The sequence below is a fragment of the Acipenser ruthenus genome, chromosome 13 (assembly GCF_902713425.1).
Source record: "Acipenser ruthenus chromosome 13, fAciRut3.2 maternal haplotype, whole genome shotgun sequence".
NCBI lineage: Eukaryota > Metazoa > Chordata > Actinopteri > Acipenseriformes > Acipenseridae > Acipenser > Acipenser ruthenus.
In genome coordinates, this window is record NC_081201.1 from 31,433,169 (window position 1) to 31,452,384 (window position 19,216).

Consider the following 19,216-nt stretch of genomic DNA (forward strand, 5'->3'; position numbering starts at 1 on the left):
ATATGCACAAGAACACAGAAATTGGACTATGGAACAATGGTCAAAGGTGCTTTGGACAGTTGATGGATGGACAACAACATCTGTGCCTTCTGCCAGTTCTTTTGTCAATTCAACACTTGTCTTCTTTCTATTCCTTAAGGATATTATCTTCAAGTATTGCTCATCCTTGTTAGACAGCTTTTTGGGTCTTGCAGTCCTGGGTTTGTCAATTACAGGTGATGTTTCTCTGTACTTGTTGATTATGCTTCAGAGACTACACCTTGAAAATCAAGTGATACAGGCTATTTCACTCAGTGTGTTTCCTTCTTTATGCAAGTCAAGGTTGTTATAATAGTAGAAAACACTAGTGGAGGCTTTGAGTAAATTGTTGATGCTCATAATGCATCAGAGTAGAAAAATGCAACATGTCTAAGACTTTTGCACAGCAGTGTGTGTGTGTGTGTGTGTGTGTGTGTGTGTGTGTGTGTGTGTGTGTGTGTGTGTGTGTGTGTGTGTGTGTGTGTGTGTGCGTGCGTGCATGCGTGCGTGTTTGCGTGCGTGCGTGTGTGTGTGTGTATCTATCTATTCGGATTTTAGCCTGATCTAAATTTCATTTTGTGCAATTAACAGAAATCTACTGCATGTGCATTTTCATAAGAAATGTACTTCACTTTTTAAAAGTTAACCGGCATATGCAATCGTCTGCCCATTTCTTCCCTCCAGTTTGAATTGGTAAAAAATACTTCAAACTACAAACTGAAACTTGAAGATGGATTTCAATGCACCATTTCTGTAAGAGATTGTTAATGGAAGGAGACCTGTTTAAATGTGTATTGATAGTACCAGTGTACTCTATTCTGTCACTAGTTCGGCCCTCTCTCTTCCTTTGAAGTAAAGCAGTTTCCACATTTAGCTTCTAATCTTGCCCGAAGATATAGTGTTGTGAATTGAATACAATGGTGGGAACTGTCCTAATCATTTCACTATACAGTAACTCTCTTATTGGAGAGAAAGGAGGGACCCCAGCACTATGGAAACAGAGTGGCTTTGTGATGTTGTTTCTTGCCATTAGGCACAGCTTCTCAGGCAGACAGGAGACTTATAAAGTGATACCAGGGATTATTCTGTATGTATTGATGTGTTTTTTGTGTAGATAAAGCTTGATAAGACAGTGCTATTGGTGTAATTGTACACAGTATTACACCATTTTAAAAAAAGCATTTTATTTAACAATTGTAAGGATATAGGGATGTTGATACTGGGTGGGCTCCAGTATCAACTGCTGTATCATCTCCCCTTCAGCCAGCAAGCTCAAGGTCAGATGGCTCCAATGGCAGTGCGGTGCCACAGATTTGAACCCGGGTCAGCCTTACCAATGGTCAATAAGGGCAACCAGTGCTGCATTCCAGCCAGCAGAGCCCATCACATCCCCAACTGTGGGGCAGAAAAAGAGAGAGAAAGAAAGAAAGAAAGAGAGAGAGAGAGAAAATTAGATTGGCTATAATCATCCAAACTAGTTTATGTTAGTGATTGATTAAAGTGTATGTTCACTGGGAGGGCCGTCATCTCATTAATGAGATCCTCTTCCTTTGTTATCCATTTACTATCAATGAAGAACTGCTGGGTAGGATATTATAGTTGTACTTTATTTTACCAACAAAAAGTGAGGTTCTGCAATGCAACTGCCAAGACTGGTATGAAGAGTGCTCCTTGGACTCAGCTGATCATTACTGTCCAATCACATACAGCCCTGTCCAATCATATACAGCCCTGTCCAATCACATACAGCCCCCTGATAGGTGAATGGTAGTCTGAGAACGAGGGCAAAGGTCTTGCTAGATAGAGCTGATCCAATTACATTGCTTCATGAAAAATATTCTAGAAATAAAAAAATATTCAAATGAATCTAATCAACCAGCAAATCAATGAAGAAGTATATACAAAATAAAACATTTAGAACACAGTGTAGACAGGTTTGCAAGTGGCAACTAGATTCAGACAGAGCTAGTGAGTTAGTGCTCAAGGTGTTACTGGCTCATCAAAATCAGCATGCAATGTGAAAAAGGCATTCATAATTACCAATTTGGGGAATGACAGAGTGTGCAGTCCTCATTCATTCCTCTGGTCCAACACATTTTTTAAACAAACCTTTTTATACCTAACCTGTGGTGACATCATTCCTTACCAATTATTTCTTTTGTTTCTGTTTTCCAGTATAGCTTGATATCCTTTCAGTCCTATTAATAACCATCTCTATTTCAATTGTGGTATCCTTTTGGACCTTCGAATAACAATTCATGCATTTGACATGCACGCCCTGCTAATAAGATATATTACTACAAGATTACAATGGAAGAGTACCAGACACCGACAGTATATCATGCCCAAATAACGAATGCACAGACAAAGCAGCTATGGCCTGTGTCGCTGTTGATGACTTCTTGTTTCAGGTTTGTACTGTATATTTACTCCTCCAGTTGATTCATGCCCTGAGAGATTAAAGTTTTTCTTTGTAAGACAGAGTTGTAACAGATTCTGCAAAGATCATTAAACAGCAACTAAATAAAAAATAAAAGTATAAGGGGTCAGAATAGAACAAACAAAAAATACTGGAAAACATAAACTCAAGTAGACAAGTAACCAGAACTGAAATGTGAAACTTGAATAGTCGTGATCTGTGCCACATGTCCAGCAGTAACCTCACAGTCTTATTATCAACCTTATTACCAGTCACTTATTACCAAATGAATTGTAATTTTTTTTTAAAAAGTGCTAAAAATCTCCACTGCCCCAGGCCCGCCTACCCCCCCCCCCCCCTCCCCCCCCCCCTCCAGCCAGTAGGGGGTGAACTGGCTGAAGACGACGAGCACGTGGCAGCCAGGTGGAGCCAGTGTGGGGTCTAGCACCGAGGGAATGCACACCTCCAGCATGGGTCTGTCGAGAGGGAGGAGAGACCATGAGCACACATGCATCTGACCTTGAATCTTGGTGATGTGGAGTAAATACTCTGGTTTTGATTCTCCACCCTTTCTAAATGTTTTTCTTAGCAAATTTCAAAAGGCAAATATAATAATAACTATGACAGTATCAAACTGGCAAACTGTGTTACAGGAATGAGCAGATACATGATTGTTCCAAGCTGTTTCTTACCACCACCTGTTGCCAGCACTGAATACAAATTCTTTAGCTATGAGTTCACTTACTGTATTTGTCCAATATGATGCCGCAAAGGGATTGGCAATCCTGAATCATCTGCATGCCTCTAAAAGAGTCTAAGGCTTTTTTCCTATTTTTCCCTGCTTATTTTACTGAACTGCTGCTGTATTTTAGTTTCCCAAAACTCAAACATATAATAAAGTGATTATGCTTTACTATGGCTAGTGACACAGAACATGCTCCACAAATCTAAATCAAATTAAAGTAAAGATCAGCATATGATACTCTAGCCTTCTTCAAAAAAAAAACTAGAAGCAACACGAATTGCATGATTAGCTTGATAGCTATACAAAATAGTCATCTAACATATTTGTACAAGTTTTCACCAACTTGAGAGGGCTGGATGCTAGCAAAGCTAACAACTCCTCTGGTCCAGATGGTGTATACCCAGGAGTGCTTAAAGAAATAAAGGAGGTCATCACCAAGCTGCTGGCAAAGATTTTTCCCAAATCAGTCAACACAGGGTCTGTCCCAGCTGACTGGCACGTTGTAAATATGATTCCCATATTAAAAAGGGAGATAAGGCAGAATAAGGAAGCAATAGACCCACCAGTCTCAATTCCATAACATGTAAACTCAGATTCAGAAAAAAAGTGCTCCTGTCTGACAAACCTTTTAGACTTCTTTGAAGAAGTCACTGCAGCGATGGACACAAAGAGCCTATGACATCACATGACTTGGACTTTCCAAAAAGCTTGACAAAGTACCACATGAAAGGCTAATCCTCAAACTGCATGCAGGGCTCTGTCCTTGGACCTTTCATGTTTCTTATCTATATCAATGACTTAGATTGTGGGATAATTATTGTGCGACACACTTATAGCCCCCCAGGAATGATAACAGATTGATCGCTGTCAGCAACTACACAATCCGGAGAAACAATCAAAAAGGTAAACAGACTGCTTGGGTCTATAGCCAAAAGTGTAGAGCACAGATCCAGGAGGTTGTGATGAGGTTGTATATTAATGAGGTTCTGGTGAGACTGCACTTCGAATACTGTGCCCAGTATTGGTCACCACAACACCAAAGGGACATTGTGGCAACCAGACTAATCCCAGGGTGTAAAGGACTGAGCTATGAAGAAAGGCTGAAAGAACTGAATCTATTTAGGCTATAACAAAGAAGAATCTTAAAAAGAGTTACTATAGTTAACCCTAACCATTACTTAAGTGCAGTACAGAAACCAGGACCAGACGACACTGTTGGAAATTAAGTGGCCTTCTGAGGCCTTGATCTCAATTGATCCTGGTAAACAATAAATAAATAAATAATACTGAAGGAAACATGGGTATTCTGAGGCCAAGATTCCCCATACTTTTCCCATGGAACAAAAAGTCAAAAATATGAAAGCACAGCAAATCAGTTTCCAGGACTAACATGAAAGGCCCAGCCCTGCGCCACGATCCTGCCATACCTCCTGCTCCCCCTGGTACTCAGCTCCCCCTTCCCTGAATTCTCCTTGAACTGATGTGTGGGGCACCACTGCCAGCCTGTCTGGTCCCCCTGCAACCCCTCTCTAGCCAGCACAAGATACCAAAGAAGAATTCTGTGGAAATTATGGAATTGGAACACTACGAGCCAGCAAACTTGGAGTAAGTACTGTAACGTTTTCAGTAAATTCCACATCGGCTTAAATCTATAACCCAGCTCAAAGTGTAATTGGATAGCTCCTGTTCTTGAGCACACCTACTTGGCTTTCTGCAAAAGTTAGGAGACAGAACTAAAGGCAGGTTTACACTACTAGATCATAGAAGGTAGAGGACTATCATAATTAGAAACAACAGCAGTGAAAGAAAGTGCAGTAAATTGATACAATAGCAGAGTGCAGTGTACATCTATGGCCAAAAGTTTTGCGTCACCCTATAGAATTAACAAACTTTGCTTCATAAAGTCGAATTAAACCTGCTGAATAATGTTACGTTAACATATTGAATTACACGCCGCTTTGTAGTTTTCCATATACTTCCATATGACATTTCGAAATCCAACATGAAATACTGTACTGCTATTATGGCTTCCAGGAGACTTTTGCAATATATTTTGTAGTTTCTTTGATTACATGATGTTAAATAAAGTATCCAAATTATGTTCATATAGTTTAAAAAAAAAGAAAGAAAAATAAATGTATCTCAATCCTAAAATTCTAGGTGATGCAAAATGTTTTGCCCATAGCTGTAGTGTGACTAACTGATCTCTAAATGCTGTTGAGTTACACACACTGTATATATAGTAATTAATACCGGTATCATTGAATAGACTGGGCCATGTTCACACTGTACACAACCTGGATTGTATCCACACGTGTTTATTAATTACACATGCAGAGAAAGAACATCTGTAACAATAATTGAATGAATACATTAGTTAGGTGGTGAGTCAAACCAGCAGCTCTCTCTGAATGTTTGAAGAGCCATATTATTGTTTGTATATATTTTAAATATAGACCCAAGATACTAATACCAGCAAAATGTCATTTCCCCTGACTATTCACAGGCGTTGGACTATATTGTCCTGGACCAATCAAACGAGACACATCCTTCCATTCCACCAATCAGTGTGTCTTGTATAATCGACAGCAGTTCGGACCAATGAAAACAAAATCAAGTGGAACTAACGCGTGCCCAATAATATACGGTGAACCTGCCTATCAACATTGGCTGAAGGATACAGAAGATAACGGAGCTGGGGTTGAGATTTTTTTTTCATATTGTAATTTTGTGTCATTTTATTTTTGGAGAAGATGGTGTCTCACTCGCTGACGGTGCCAATGATCATTTTCACCACTCTGTGGGGGCTGGTTGGCATTGCAGCGCCCTGGTTCGTGCCGAAGGGACCCAATCGAGGGTAAATATATCCAGACCAAATAATAATAATAATAATAATAATAATAATAATAATAATAATAATAATAAATAACCTCAGGCACAGTGTTATACATAGATACTACATGTTTCTTTAAATGTATATTGAGATGCATGTGTTGCTATGTTGGTTATTTGCGTACAGGATAAGAAATATCTGAGGTGCAGAGAGATGGTTTGTAATGTAAGGACCTTGGCCTGACGCAGCTGCACCAAATTTGTCCGCTGTATATATAAATACTATTCAATTTAAATCATTTTCAAATTTGTAAAATTATCTATCTGCTACAGTAGCAGCCATGTAGATAAAAGCTAAACATTGGCATTTGTGCTCATCCCTTACCTTAGTTCTGTATTTATTTGGGACCTGAGTGAGAAGGCAGCTGGCCCACAGATTATTTCTCGGAAGCAGCAGGACTACAGAACACGTAGGGCCTATAGGACAATATTCTCACTCACACGTACAGGAAAATAAACTGGAATCGATTAAACCATATTGCATGTTCATTTTTTTGCCCCCTCAGCATTGTTGTTAAGAACACAATTTATTGTTTTACTGTTCACTGATGTGACATGAGTCAGGTGTATAAAGTAATTTCCTGAATTGATTACAGCATTAATCATTTCTGGAATGTGAAAATCTGCAGAAAAAAAAAAACATGTTTTGTATGGTGGAATTATCCTATTTAGAATGTTCCTTGAAAAAAATAATAATCTGCGCTCGATCTGACAGCCAGAGGCCATGTTGTATTTTCCATCATGTTTGAAACTAACGTGCTACAGGGAAAGGCCGCTTTTATACAAAACACATGGCACGGCAGGGATTCAGTTTGCATAACAAGTTTATCAGTCATGAGAGAAACGAAGCCAGAGACCAGTGCGGCTACATTTACAGTGTGGTTATAATTCATTAAACTTGTTATTGGTTAAGTAACCACCAGAGGGAGCCCAAATAAAGCAAGAAGGAACACCCTGGATTTGACAAAAAGGATCTACAGTTTAAAAGCAGTGCCTTCCCTATGTGCACTATTTCATGAAAATCTTGTTTACTATATTTTGCATTAACAAGAACATTAAACCTGTTTCCACTTTTTGATGCCTGTATCTTAAAATGTGTCACACAGTACATTAAAAACCAGAACAAAAAGAAAGTGTGATGAAGAATCCAGATATTTATAAATGAAACCATCGTTCTGTGCCATCCAGATATTCCATCAACCATCGTTTGTGATTGCTTCGATCTTTGACACCAGATTAAGTTTGTTTCCTTTTTCTCTCTGTTTTTTTTTTCTCTTTGTAGTGTTGTCATCACAATGTTGATAACGACTGCTGTGTGCTGCTATCTCTTGTAAGTATGGCATTTATGATTATTAATTCAGAGAAAGGAAAACTGACACTACATTTCATTGTTATGAAAACATGCCTTATTGGTTTGAGCTGAGGGACTGGGAGGCAGTCTGTCCTCGTGGTTTGATTGCGTCACAGTATAGCATTGCACAATATTTACTGTGTCTCTTTTCCCAGCTGGCTGGTGGCGATCCTGGCCCAGGCAAACCCTCTATTTGGACCCCAACTGAAGAATGAGACTATCTGGTACCTGAGGTATTACTGGGAGTGAGTCCCTGAAGGTAAGCAGTGATATGATTGTGACAAATTGAACTGCAATGAAGATTTCTATTGTTTCTTGTCATGGAACCCCCATTTAAACCCATACACACCTTTGACAGTGTAAGTTTTGCATGCTTGGCTCAGCTCTCCATGTTAACTTGTTCTTATATTTTCAAAAGGTATTTGTCAAAGTTCTGCATTGGAAATTGATCGTTTTTTGTAACCCTGTCATGATTTCCTTTTATTGGCAGTGTTGCGGATTCCCCTCTGTGTCAGTGCTCTCCATTCCATTCAGCCAAGATCACACTTTTATTTCAACCTCCTTCCTGACCAACAAGCGACGAACATTGTGGGAAAGGAAACAAACAATGGTTTTATTAACATGTAAAATGTAAAGATGGATATTTAGATTTGATGACATTCCTGGAGTTCTTACTTTCCATAACGATTCCTTGCAATCCACTTGTAGCGGGTGAAACATGAAATCGATTTAAACATGCACATTTTTATTTGATTTATTGATTAATTGATTTATTTTAGGGTAGCTTGCCTGTGTTGAATATTTTACAACCTGAGCTTTTCTGTCCGATTCGTGACCAGGGATTCTTGTACACATTACCCCAGAACAAATTGTTTGTGTTTTATTTATTTCAATTCAGAAATGTCTTTTTTCCATGTCTGTGTTGTATTATGCAAGATTTGCTAGTAAAAGCGTTACTTGTTTTAGTAGTGTTCCAGGCAGATGATGTGATGTGGGTTAGATGAAACTGAACCAATAGATTATGTTTCTCACTTCAGTTCTAGGCCGCACTGCCCTCCAGTCCCACTGTTCAAACCACAGAGCCACCATGCTTTAGGAAATGCCAATACATTCTTACCCTTGAACCTGTGCTTTTTGTTTTGTGTACATTTTTAGTTCTGGAGGCAGAGTGGCTTTGTGGTTTAAGAACATGATTAAGAGACAGGACAGTTTAACCACAAATGAAAAAGCAAGCCACAGTAACATCTCATATCTGTGCCCCAACCCAAATAAAATACAATTGCATATCTCTGCTGCACTGTTCTGAGGAAAGGATTTCTTTAAAAACATATCTCTGGCTCGGAGGCAGTGGGGACTAAGTTTAGGTTTTATGGCAAGTCTGCATTACACTTTTGAACACAATGAAGTAGCTGGTTTTGTTTTACAGTGGAATGTGCAAAAATGGTAAATGTGAAATAAATGTATATAAAAAAAAAATTCCTCCTACAGTTTTGGGTATTTCTGTGTGTGCTAACCTACTAGTCTAATCTTTGAAACTATTTAATGCAGCCTCTAGAAAAATTACAAACATAACTGCACTGTCGAGCAAAAAATGTTCCTTGTCAAGTGCACCAGCAATAATTTAGAGTAGGAAAAAACATTTGAAAAGAGGCTGGGAAACTGCTGCACCTCACAGGAGCTTAGAGTGGGGAAGACACTGACAGTTCAATGCCAATTTCCTGAGTGACTTCTTCCAGCATGTATTTCAAAGGGCAATGGAAACAGCAAAAAAAATGAAGTCTAGAAGTCAGAACCCGAAGTCTAGACTGCACTGCAGATTACATTCTTTAGATAACTGAAAAAAAACACAGTGAAACCTGCAAATAGAAAACTAAGCCACTGCTTCTCTGGATTAAACCTGTTGACCAATATTGTTTGATAAAATATGTCAGTTTTATCAATACTTTTTTGTGGGTCAAATGTTTGTTTGTTTTATTAACAATAACAACAAGTACACTTATTTACACACATTTTACTACCAGGCATCGGACTACATGTATACAGTTAAAATAAGGACATACATAAAGGATCAACATAATTAAGAAAAATTACATCACAACACATTTTTTTTTGGTTCAGCCTGATGATTACTCTGTTGGTAGCAATTAGCCCATTATTACTCACCTGTGAAAATGTAAACAAGAAAAACTACCCTTACAGTTCCAATATAGGTGTTTTTCTTACTGATTGATTAACTGCCGAGCATAACCAGTTGACAAAGATAAAAGCCCAGTGTCTTTCCCTAGCTCAGCTCTGCATATAGGAGATCTGTCCCTTTAAGTACTGTGTTTGAAAACAAGGTGAAGAGACATGTGATCGAGCTCTGTGGTTTAATCATGTGTCCTTCACTTTCATAACCACAAAATAACAAAACACACTTCAAACCAGAAGCAGAGGTGTCTGTCTATTTCTTGCCAACAAATACCGTCTTCTTACCTGCCATCGGGCCAGGGATCCCATCTCAGCACTTACTGGTACAGGTAGGTCACCTGCTCTTCCTGTTTATAATCCTGTCTGAACAAGAGAAACACTTCTTCCTGATTAAAGCATGGATACTTCCGTCAGTTGGCGTGAGCTTTTTTTAATCACACACTTCCCCTTGAGACTAGTGTCCTTGCCTTGCAATGCCCTGTAAGATTTGCATCTCCCGTATCATGAGGGGGAGTCCCACCCCCTATCAATCTAGGGTGCGTAATGCAAAGGCTTCAGATGAAGGTTCAGTGTATCCTGGTGGGTTTATACAGAGGTGGCCCTTGTCTCAGATTTCATTGTAATCACAAGTCAGAGATGGAAACAATCGAAATACTATGTGGGGTATTCCATTGGTAACGGGTCTATCGGCCTGCAAGAAGATCTGGTGCAGAATGGAGATGTTAATAAAGGGTTAAAATCACAACGGTGCCCGTCTGTTAATGAAGTGCACTTCGATGAACCCGTGTCTGTGTTCTGGGCCAGCCTGAAAGCTTTCTATTCTTTCAGTTTCATTTTTAAATGGGTGAGACTTTTTCAAACCTTCCTTGGAATTTGTATACAAAACTTATGATTCAACAGGTGGGTCAAACACATAGCTTAAAGGATCCTGCGTGTTTATTGACAGGCACAGCTAGAAAACAAACAAACATTCACCTTACTAAGTATTCTCATTTTTTTTAAATTTTCCCTGGATGCTTCCACCGTGAAAATACATTGCGTTGTTTTAGCATTTAGTCTGCAGTAATCATTCAACACCATTTTAATTTGAGTATCTCACCGTTGCATGGCAACTGCATTCAATAACAACCTCAGAACCTTCATCCACCAATCAGGCATTATTGCACAAGCATTTTAATTTGTATTCTTTCTTTTTTGAATGATAGCAGAAAGGAAGCAATAACAGTATAGCTCCTAGGAGAATGTTCCCATAATGATAACCTTTTTTTACACAGCAGCCAGCACAGTGGTTTGAGCCAATACACACAGGCTTGTCCATCACAGCACTAAAGCACCATCTCATATTAGCACAGAAAGGTGCAACACTGTGTTGCCATTGCTGTGGTCTACTCCTAGTTTGACTAGATTGCCACAATGACGGTATCCCAGTGGTATTTTATCAGGCGTTCCTGTTTAAGACTGGACACGCCCCCCCCCCCCCCCCCCCCCCCCCCCCAAATGTACAGTAACCACAGTGTGTTTGTGGATAGGTCTGGGAACAGCTAATAAACACTACTGTGAGGGAGCAGGGACTGGTTCTAAGGGACACGACAAACAGCTAATTACTTTCCAGGTTTTACATATAGTATCATTTCTACACTCAAAACTATATAACTATAAGGTATGCACATTGGTAGTGAAGACATTGACCATACTCAGATCTCAGTTATGTGCCTGGTGAGTGTCACCGTGGTGTTTCCAAGCATGAAAACAATTCATACTGTATGCATGTTACCAGTGTAAAAAGCAGGGAAACAGGGCTCCATATTCGTTTTTCAAAATGTGCTGTGAAATGGCTTCACCCACTCTGTGTTGTTTACAGATTAAATAGTTTCCATTTCACATCATGCACTGTGAAGTTTCGTTTTTTTACATAACTGGCTTTTTTTTCTTTTTTTTTTAAATCGCGAAAACAGTTTCGTTTTCCTGGTCATTCTTCTCCAGCCTGGATCGACATCATGTATTGTTTTAATTTTTTTTTTTTTTTTCTGCAAATTCTCGATCTGAGTAAAGCAGAAGGTACCATCTACTCCATCCGGGGGTGTTTGCTTGACTATTTTCTGTGAACTGAATAGCAAAACCAAACGTGAGTGGTGGAGATTGTATAGTTCAAAATAAAATTACACCACTGCATATTACAAACTAAGGTACCAAGTAATGTAGATTATCAGTGGAAAATAAATACATACATAAATAAGGTAACCCCTATTCGTTAACATAGGCCAGTTCAATACCAGCTGTTAGAAACTAACTTCCCTCATTCTGGACTAAAAATGTGTTTGCATTTAGAGTGTTTTTGTTTGTTTGTTTTATTTTAATTGTATTACAACAGCATAATTTGTAATTGTTACAGTAAAGGTGCGATACATTTTAAACGGCAACAGTGTTGCATAGGCGATACTGTCAGTGGTACATATAGACAGGACAGTGCTGCTGTCAGCTGCTGTATAAAGTCACCATTAAAGAAATCTGGAAACAAGAGAGGGGAGACAAGACATCTGTAGTCGGAGGTGAGTGACTGTTATCTGTGTTTTTTTTTTTTTTAATGCAGTCAGGAAGCATGCTTGACATGCTCTTGCTAAGAAGTAAACGTGTTTACATAAAGATGAACAATATGAGCTGCGCTCAAATTGCATCCCAACTTCATGCCGTGGTCTGGGCTGTTTATGTAGTTTCGTGATTTTAAGAAGTGAGGTGGTTGTTTGAAAGAGTAGGTAACGGGAGAAATGGAGACAGGAGTCATTGATGCTGGACAGATCTCTAGTGTGCTTCACCCACTTCTAGTTCATGGAGTTGCTGTGGCTTCAGCTGCAACATAAGAACCGGAGCCAATCATTACAATGTAGCCTGAAGCTCCAGCAAAGTGTCAAAAGCGTCACACATGATTATTTTGGTTATTTTAAGCATGTGTCCCGTATTAATGCAAATTGGTAGGTGTGGACTGTGTATATGCTACTGCAGTGTCAGCTAAAGTAATTACTTTATTATTTATTTCTTAGCAGACGCCCTTATCCAGGGCGACTTACAATCGCAAGCAACTACAAATACATTCAAGTGTTACAATATAAGTCATACAATAAGAACAAGAAATACAATAATTCTCAAGTGTGACAAACCACAATTCAATAATACAGCAGATAATAGTGAAAGTTACATCAGGATATGATTAAGTAGTGATAGTTACATCAGGATATGATTAAGTACAAAATACTACAGATTAAACACTTGGGAGATTACAATATTCTGAGGTACAGGATTAAATGCAGTAAAATAGGGGGCAGATAAGAGCAAAATAAAGCATATTTAAATGAAGGGTGATAGTGTCCCAGGATACAACAGAGGAGTTCTACAGGTGCTGTTTGAAGAGGTGAGTCTTAAGGAGGCGCCGGAATGTGGTCAGGGACTGGGCAGTCCTGACATCTGTAGGAAGGTCGTTCCACCACTGCGGAGCAAGGGTGGAGAAGGAGCGGGCTCGGGAGGCAGGGGAGCGTAGCGGAGGTAGAGCCAGTCTTCTAGTGAATTACTCAAATGAGTTCAAAATCTGGGCAATTTAAAAAGGAGGTTGTATCAAGTGATTTATAGAACTATGCTTGCTTTGAGTATTTATAATCGATTATGTATGTGTGTGTGTGTGTGTGTGTGTATATATATATATATATATATATATATATATATATAATTCATTCATTCATTCACTGAACCTGCTCATTACTAATAAAACAAACTAATGGAAGCCACACACACTATCTATGTGTTTCAGTCCATCAGATCCAGAAACTAGCCTTTAATGCCTCCCGGCCCCTCATATCTGGTACTAGTCTCCTGTCTCTCAGCTCTAAACACTAGACCACACAACCTCCTAGTCCCTTAGCAGTAACCAGTGTGCTCTACTGCTCCATCAGCACTCCCAGTCCCACGTTTCCAATTCAAACCACTATGCAAAGCTGCTTTCTTCTAGGTCATACTAGCTGCCTTAGCTTGATAACCAGTAGCAAACACTGCTTTAACAACCAGGACTGGCTTTTCTGGGAATATTTTGGGAGCTGGTATCCCTGTGTTCTCGCTCTTTCCATGTCTCTCTTCCTCCTCTCAATCCCTTCTCTCTGTGTGTCTCTCCCTCTGTCTGCCTAATGCGTCACAGTCACCCTGGAGATTTAGGCTGTGCTGCCTAGACTGTATGACACAGGGTGCAGTGAGATTAAACAGCTATTTTGGGGATCTAGGATAAGCATACAGGCTGCAAGCAGATAGATCTTTACCCAGATACATTTGTGTGTAAGAACGCAGGATATAAACATGCTTTGTTAATGAGGAATTCAGCCACCTCCCTCGCCTCTGTCGACAGGCTTGCCTCTATCAGCATTCTGCCAGTGTCTGACAAAACACAGTGTTGTGGCTACATTGTTAAAGATAGCATATGGTGTTTGTTGTTTGCATCTTTTTAAGGTTTGGAAACAAGCAGCTGTGATGTGAATGGGGTCTTGAAATCACCCCCCCTCTCCAGACCCTACTGTCCAGGTGTGGAGGACTATTGCAGCTGTCTCACTGTGCCTGGACATTGCTACCCACCAGGGTCAGCGACAAAAACCAGAGGAAGTGCCTTCTGACAGCAGCCTTGGTCATGCCACAGGTAGATCATTCACAGTAACAAACACACATGTGCAGTCACATGTTTCTGTACTGACATCCCTCATTTGTGTCTCTCTCCAGCCAGGCACCAATGGGATGGAACCCGTGTTTGGAGATGCCTATGGAATATGTAGACGGCACGCCACCTTTGACCAATCTGCAACTTCCGTGTCAGGCTGCAGGACAGAGCTGGATGTGTGCGATCAGGTAAGGAAGTTTAGGGGTTCACCAGAGGGCATGCTAAAATGAAACCTCCTTCAGAATAGCTGGCAGCATCACAGAGTACTAGCTAGTGGGGGTAAATAGGATCAGTCACAAGAACGTTATTTGTCAAAGGATCAACAGCAGGATTACAGACGCCAAGTTTGTTTTTTATTAATAGCCTGAGGGTTGCATAAAGCTGAATTATTAACATGAAATTCATGTAATATCATACTAGACTTTAGACATAATTGAATGTGATCTGTTTTTGCAATACTGTTTGTGGTCACAACAATCCCAAAGCCTATGAAGCTATTTCTAGAGCTGTTAAAACGATGCAATTTAATCAAATCATTTGCCTCTCCCTCTCTGTGCCCCAGCTGGAGTTCACCCACAGCTCTCGGGGGGTTGTGCTGATGTTGGGGTACCCAGGGGCACCCCCGAAGGGCCCATTCGAGCTGCTGAGTGACCTGGTGGACGATGGCTTTGGGGAGGAGCAATGCTCTGAGCGTTGGGATGTGTCTGCATTGGAGGACATAGCTTACACAAAAGGGGGCCTGGAGGGGGAGCTAGGGAGTGGAGAGGGAGTCATGAAGGACCGGGGGATGTCCCACAAACTAGATAAAGCTGCAGATGGGTTGCTGGACAACCCCGTTGAGAGAGGGTGTGACGCAGAGATGGAGTTAGGAAGCCTGCAGGAAGGAGATCAGGCCCAAGAGACAGGGTCTCAGAGCAGGAGCTGGAAAGCTAGCCCACATGAGTCAAAGCAGGTGGAAAAACCAAAGGCCCCAATCCAGTCAGCTAGAGGATGGGAAGATGTGAGAAAACTGAAGTCTCAGCAGGACCACCAAGATGAGCCCGGCAGCCAGATGGGGGAGGCTGACTGGGACAGTGAGACAGGACAGGGGACCGAGGCCAGCTCCCCAACCTCACCATCCTGCACGGCCATGGTCTCGGAGGCAGCCCTGGAGCTCACCAGTGAGGAGCACAACTACTCCATGCAAGCAGGGTCAGACTCTGCTTCCAGTGAGGGGTCTGACAGCAAGATTGGAGCCTCTGATGAGGAGGAGGAGAAGGAGGAGGAGGAGGAGCAGGATGAGGATGAGGAGAGAGAAGAGTCCAGCTCCTCCGAGGCTGAGTCTGGTGAGTCCCTAGGACTATATATTTCCAATCGGGGAGAGGGAGATGTACTCCACTTTGCAGTTTTTATTTATTTATTTATTTATTTTTAACATAAATGACATATTCAGGATTTTATTACGAGTTATACCTCGAGTCTTTCTCTCTCTCTCACACACACTTTTTTAGACACATTCTTGCACAAACACAGACCCTCACTAATTCTCTCAATCAAACACTATTTTCTCTGGAAACTCTTACAACTCTGCCTGGACACACTGTTAGACATTAAACATAAACTGTGATGTTCTAATGCCACATAAACAACAATAACACACAGGGCTGCATCTTAAGGTAAACTCCCCTCCAGTTACTTGTTCCAAATGCATACATTATCATCCCTGCAGTTGTTTTAACATTAGAGGCTGCTGTGTTTATCACCAGGCCCAGAGCTGGAGGATCATCCTGCTGGGAGGACAGAGAAACAGAGGTGTTTCTGGGAGTACAGCCACGGGTGCGAGTCCACTAGCAAAAGAAAGCGCAACGAGCCATCATCGAGCTGGAGCTCTCAGACACTCCCCAGCAACCTCTACCAGAGAGAGAGTGCCTCGGCTGCAGGTGAGCACCGCAATATTGCCGGGAGGGAAAGGCTCAGATTGATTTTAGTATAGTAAATATAGAGCAGTATTTTGTCAGTTTGTGTTAAATGCCACGTTTTACTTTTAATAAATAAAAAATAAAAAATAAACTTCAAATCACACTTCTAACTTATTTTTTTTTGTCCCCCGTTAATGAGTGCCACTACTCAGATCCAGTTTTTATTATATTGTCTGTGAGCTGACTTGGGAATTAGTTCTGTTGTAACTACTGTTTTAGTTGCCTAACTCTAATACAACACTGTGTCTTGACTTCTGCTACTACCCAGTCTAGTGGCTGGTTGTAGCGCCTGTGTACCCTCTGACATTTGACCCACATTGTTTCAGGCAGTAATGGGTCGAGGAAAGCTCGGCGGACTGATGCCAGCGACCTGACCCCCAACCCACGCAAACTGCTGAGCATCGGGGAGCAGCTGCGCAAGCTGAACCGAGCCATCGAGGGTATGAGACCTGCCAACGACCTGCCTGTCACTGCCAGGGCCCGCTCCAGGAAAGAGAAAAACAAGCTGGCCTCCAGGTAACCAGAATAGGGAGTGACAGAGGTAGAGGGAAAAGAAGGGACGGCGTTGATCCATCACAATGCAACACAATTGCAGTACTGCAGAGAATGTAAGATGAGTAGCAGCTGGGTTGTGCCTGTTTGGCAGGGGTGAGAGAAGCAGGAGTTGGAGTGAATATATTGCTCAGCTGTTCACTTCTTTTTCCCCAATCTCAGGGCTTGTCGACTCAAAAAGAAAGCTCAGCACGAAGCCAACAAGATCAAGCTGTGGGGGCTGAACCATGAGCATGGTGAGTGGCACAGACAGGGGGAATGAAAGAATTCCACAGAGGTCTCAGTCAAGGCTTTATTACCTCGTTTCCGTCTAACATCTAATCGCACAGGACTGTGTATTTATGTTTCCATCACAGTGAATTGCACAGGCTACACACATGAACATTAACGGTATAAAATAGATGTTTTTGAACCTAAGCTTTGGAGTAAATTGTGTACAATTGTTTGTGTGCTCGTGAACACTTGGCAAAACAACCTCTTGTCCTCAGCAGGTTGTGTTACTAGTTAGTATTTTCAGAAAAGAAAATCGCTTCGAATTCAATTTTCATTTAGTTTTTTTTTTTACTGTCATCTTCATGACTTAGTGTTTTATTTGGTGGGAGGGATAATAAATCTCTTTAAGATTCTCTGGCCTGAGTTCAGAAAGTATTCTTCAGTTTGGATCACCAGCCATAGACATTCAGTTAATTGCATAGGCTTGATCAGCCAGTGTCTCTAATTCATGTTCCTTGTCTTCCTGCAGACAGCCTGCTGGATATGCTACTGCAGATCAAGGAGGTCATCAGGAGGAGAGTGGAGAGCAGGAGTGAGCCGTACCAAAAAGGAATGAATGAAAAACTGGAGTGCCTTATGAAAGAATTGAGGGGTATTCATCATGATTAAACCTGTTTATGAAATCTGTTTGTCAGTTTGGTTAACTGCACAAATATCATTTAGATTAGGTTGTTTCGTTAGTACATCAGAACAAGCAATATATATTTTGGCCATTAAGGAAATTGATTTAATAACAGTTTAAAGCAATTTGTCTTATATTATGCCTCCAGGTCAGAAAGGAGTCTTTTTTTCTTTTTGTTCTTTCCCCACATCTTTATATATAGGGGTATAAATATTCAGATACAGTAACAATCATTAAAGATTTTAATAGTTAAAACACACTGCTGTTTTAGTGTTAGTTTTCACAATCCATTTGCTAAATGTAGCATGAGTAACGTTTTCACTGCCCCATTCAAGACCTGCCATTGCTTTTTTCAGGATATGCCGTTTGACCAAGTAAATCTGACCTGTACCACAGGAAAGGATTAGCTACCAGGAAACAAGCGCTTTTAATGAAGTGTGTTGTGAAAAAAAACAACTGCATTTTGTCCTTCACTTTGCCTAATGGTGATTTATTAGTGTTTCATCTCCTAGTCAGGAAGCCTAATGCTCTTCTGCTTTTGTTTGCCTTGGCAGGGCCGGAAGTGGCAGGATGCTCCAAAGAGTTTGTTCAGAGAGTGCTGGAGAGCACGGCGAGGGGGGAGTCGTTGGTGAAGGGACCGGGGTTCCCCGCTGCTGGTTCTAAAGTCTGAATCTCCTTTCCAGAGACTCTTAAAGCTGAATCTGCATCCAGCCCTTTTGCCCGCTCTCACTTTTATTTGCACTTGTTTATGTAAGAGGAGTTTGCCTGCTGTTATGGGAGTATGGATTTGCAGCATTGCTAAACAGAAACTTAGTTTAAAATTAGATTTCAACAAGACACTTTGTACTTCTCTAATTTTATAATTAAATTCCTTTTAGTTTTACTGAGGATGGCTTTTGCAGGCAAAATGGACCAAGGAAATTACCCCATATAGACCTAGAATACACTTTTCCGTTTCGTAGAACAACAACATTTATGTAGTTTTCATCTCACACCTGAAACAAAAAAAACTGGTTGTGGTACGTTTACCGAGCCATGATATCATTCTCTGAATATTAGCTGCACTCCTGTATCAAGTTCAGCTTCGCCCTACAGGTACTGTATGTTGATAATGTTTTACTGTACACAGCCCCTCTCTCTGCACCCCAGAAATCACTGGAGGAAATTAAGATGCCCTATTTAATTCTGACTCCGCTTTGTTTGCTCAGTTTTAATGCTGCAGTGGCCCCCACCTTAAAAAAAGTGTGGTGCAAATAGAAAAGCCTAATATTTTATTATTCCTGTTTTCTGTGAACGTACTGTATACCTTGTATAATGTAGATTTTAATATTTATAAGCAACTGTTGTATTAATAAAATATATATATTTTATTTTTTACATTTTTTGCTGTATTCAATATTATTTAGCCAGTTATGACTTCCTATCCGTGGTCAGCATTGAGGTTTTGATGACTAGACAATGCTCTGATATCTCTGAGGAATTAATTTCTCCCATGTGTGGTATCTGTCC

At 40.6% G+C, this 19,216-nt stretch overlaps 2 protein-coding genes across 3 annotated transcripts; both read left to right on the forward strand.

The window, feature by feature from the left end:
* The first annotated feature begins 5,811 nt into the window (after positions 1–5,811).
* Positions 5,812–8,902, forward strand: LOC117418618 (V-type proton ATPase subunit e 2). Its single transcript, XM_034031815.3, has 4 exons — positions 5,812–6,039; positions 7,357–7,404; positions 7,581–7,684; positions 7,916–8,902. The coding sequence occupies exons 1-3, from the start codon at positions 5,936–5,938 to the stop codon at positions 7,672–7,674; spliced, it is 246 nt and encodes an 81-aa protein (XP_033887706.1). The 5' UTR covers positions 5,812–5,935; the 3' UTR covers positions 7,675–7,684; positions 7,916–8,902.
* Positions 8,903–9,813: 911 nt separating this feature from the next.
* On the forward strand, positions 9,814–19,084 carry LOC117418617 (CREB3 regulatory factor-like). 2 transcript variants are annotated; one of them, XM_034031813.3, is made up of 9 exons: positions 9,814–9,944; positions 14,101–14,284; positions 14,365–14,490; positions 14,865–15,627; positions 16,048–16,221; positions 16,587–16,776; positions 16,975–17,048; positions 17,555–17,677; positions 18,262–19,084. In XM_034031813.3, exons 2-9 carry the CDS (start codon positions 14,276–14,278, stop codon positions 18,375–18,377), a joined length of 1,575 nt encoding a protein of 524 aa, XP_033887704.3. In that variant the 5' UTR covers positions 9,814–9,944; positions 14,101–14,275; the 3' UTR covers positions 18,378–19,084. The 2 variants fall into 2 exon arrangements, with proteins under 2 accessions (XP_033887704.3, XP_033887703.3); XM_034031812.3 differs by lacking the exon at positions 9,814–9,944 and adding an exon at positions 11,688–12,164.
* The last annotated feature ends 132 nt before the right edge of the window (positions 19,085–19,216 follow it).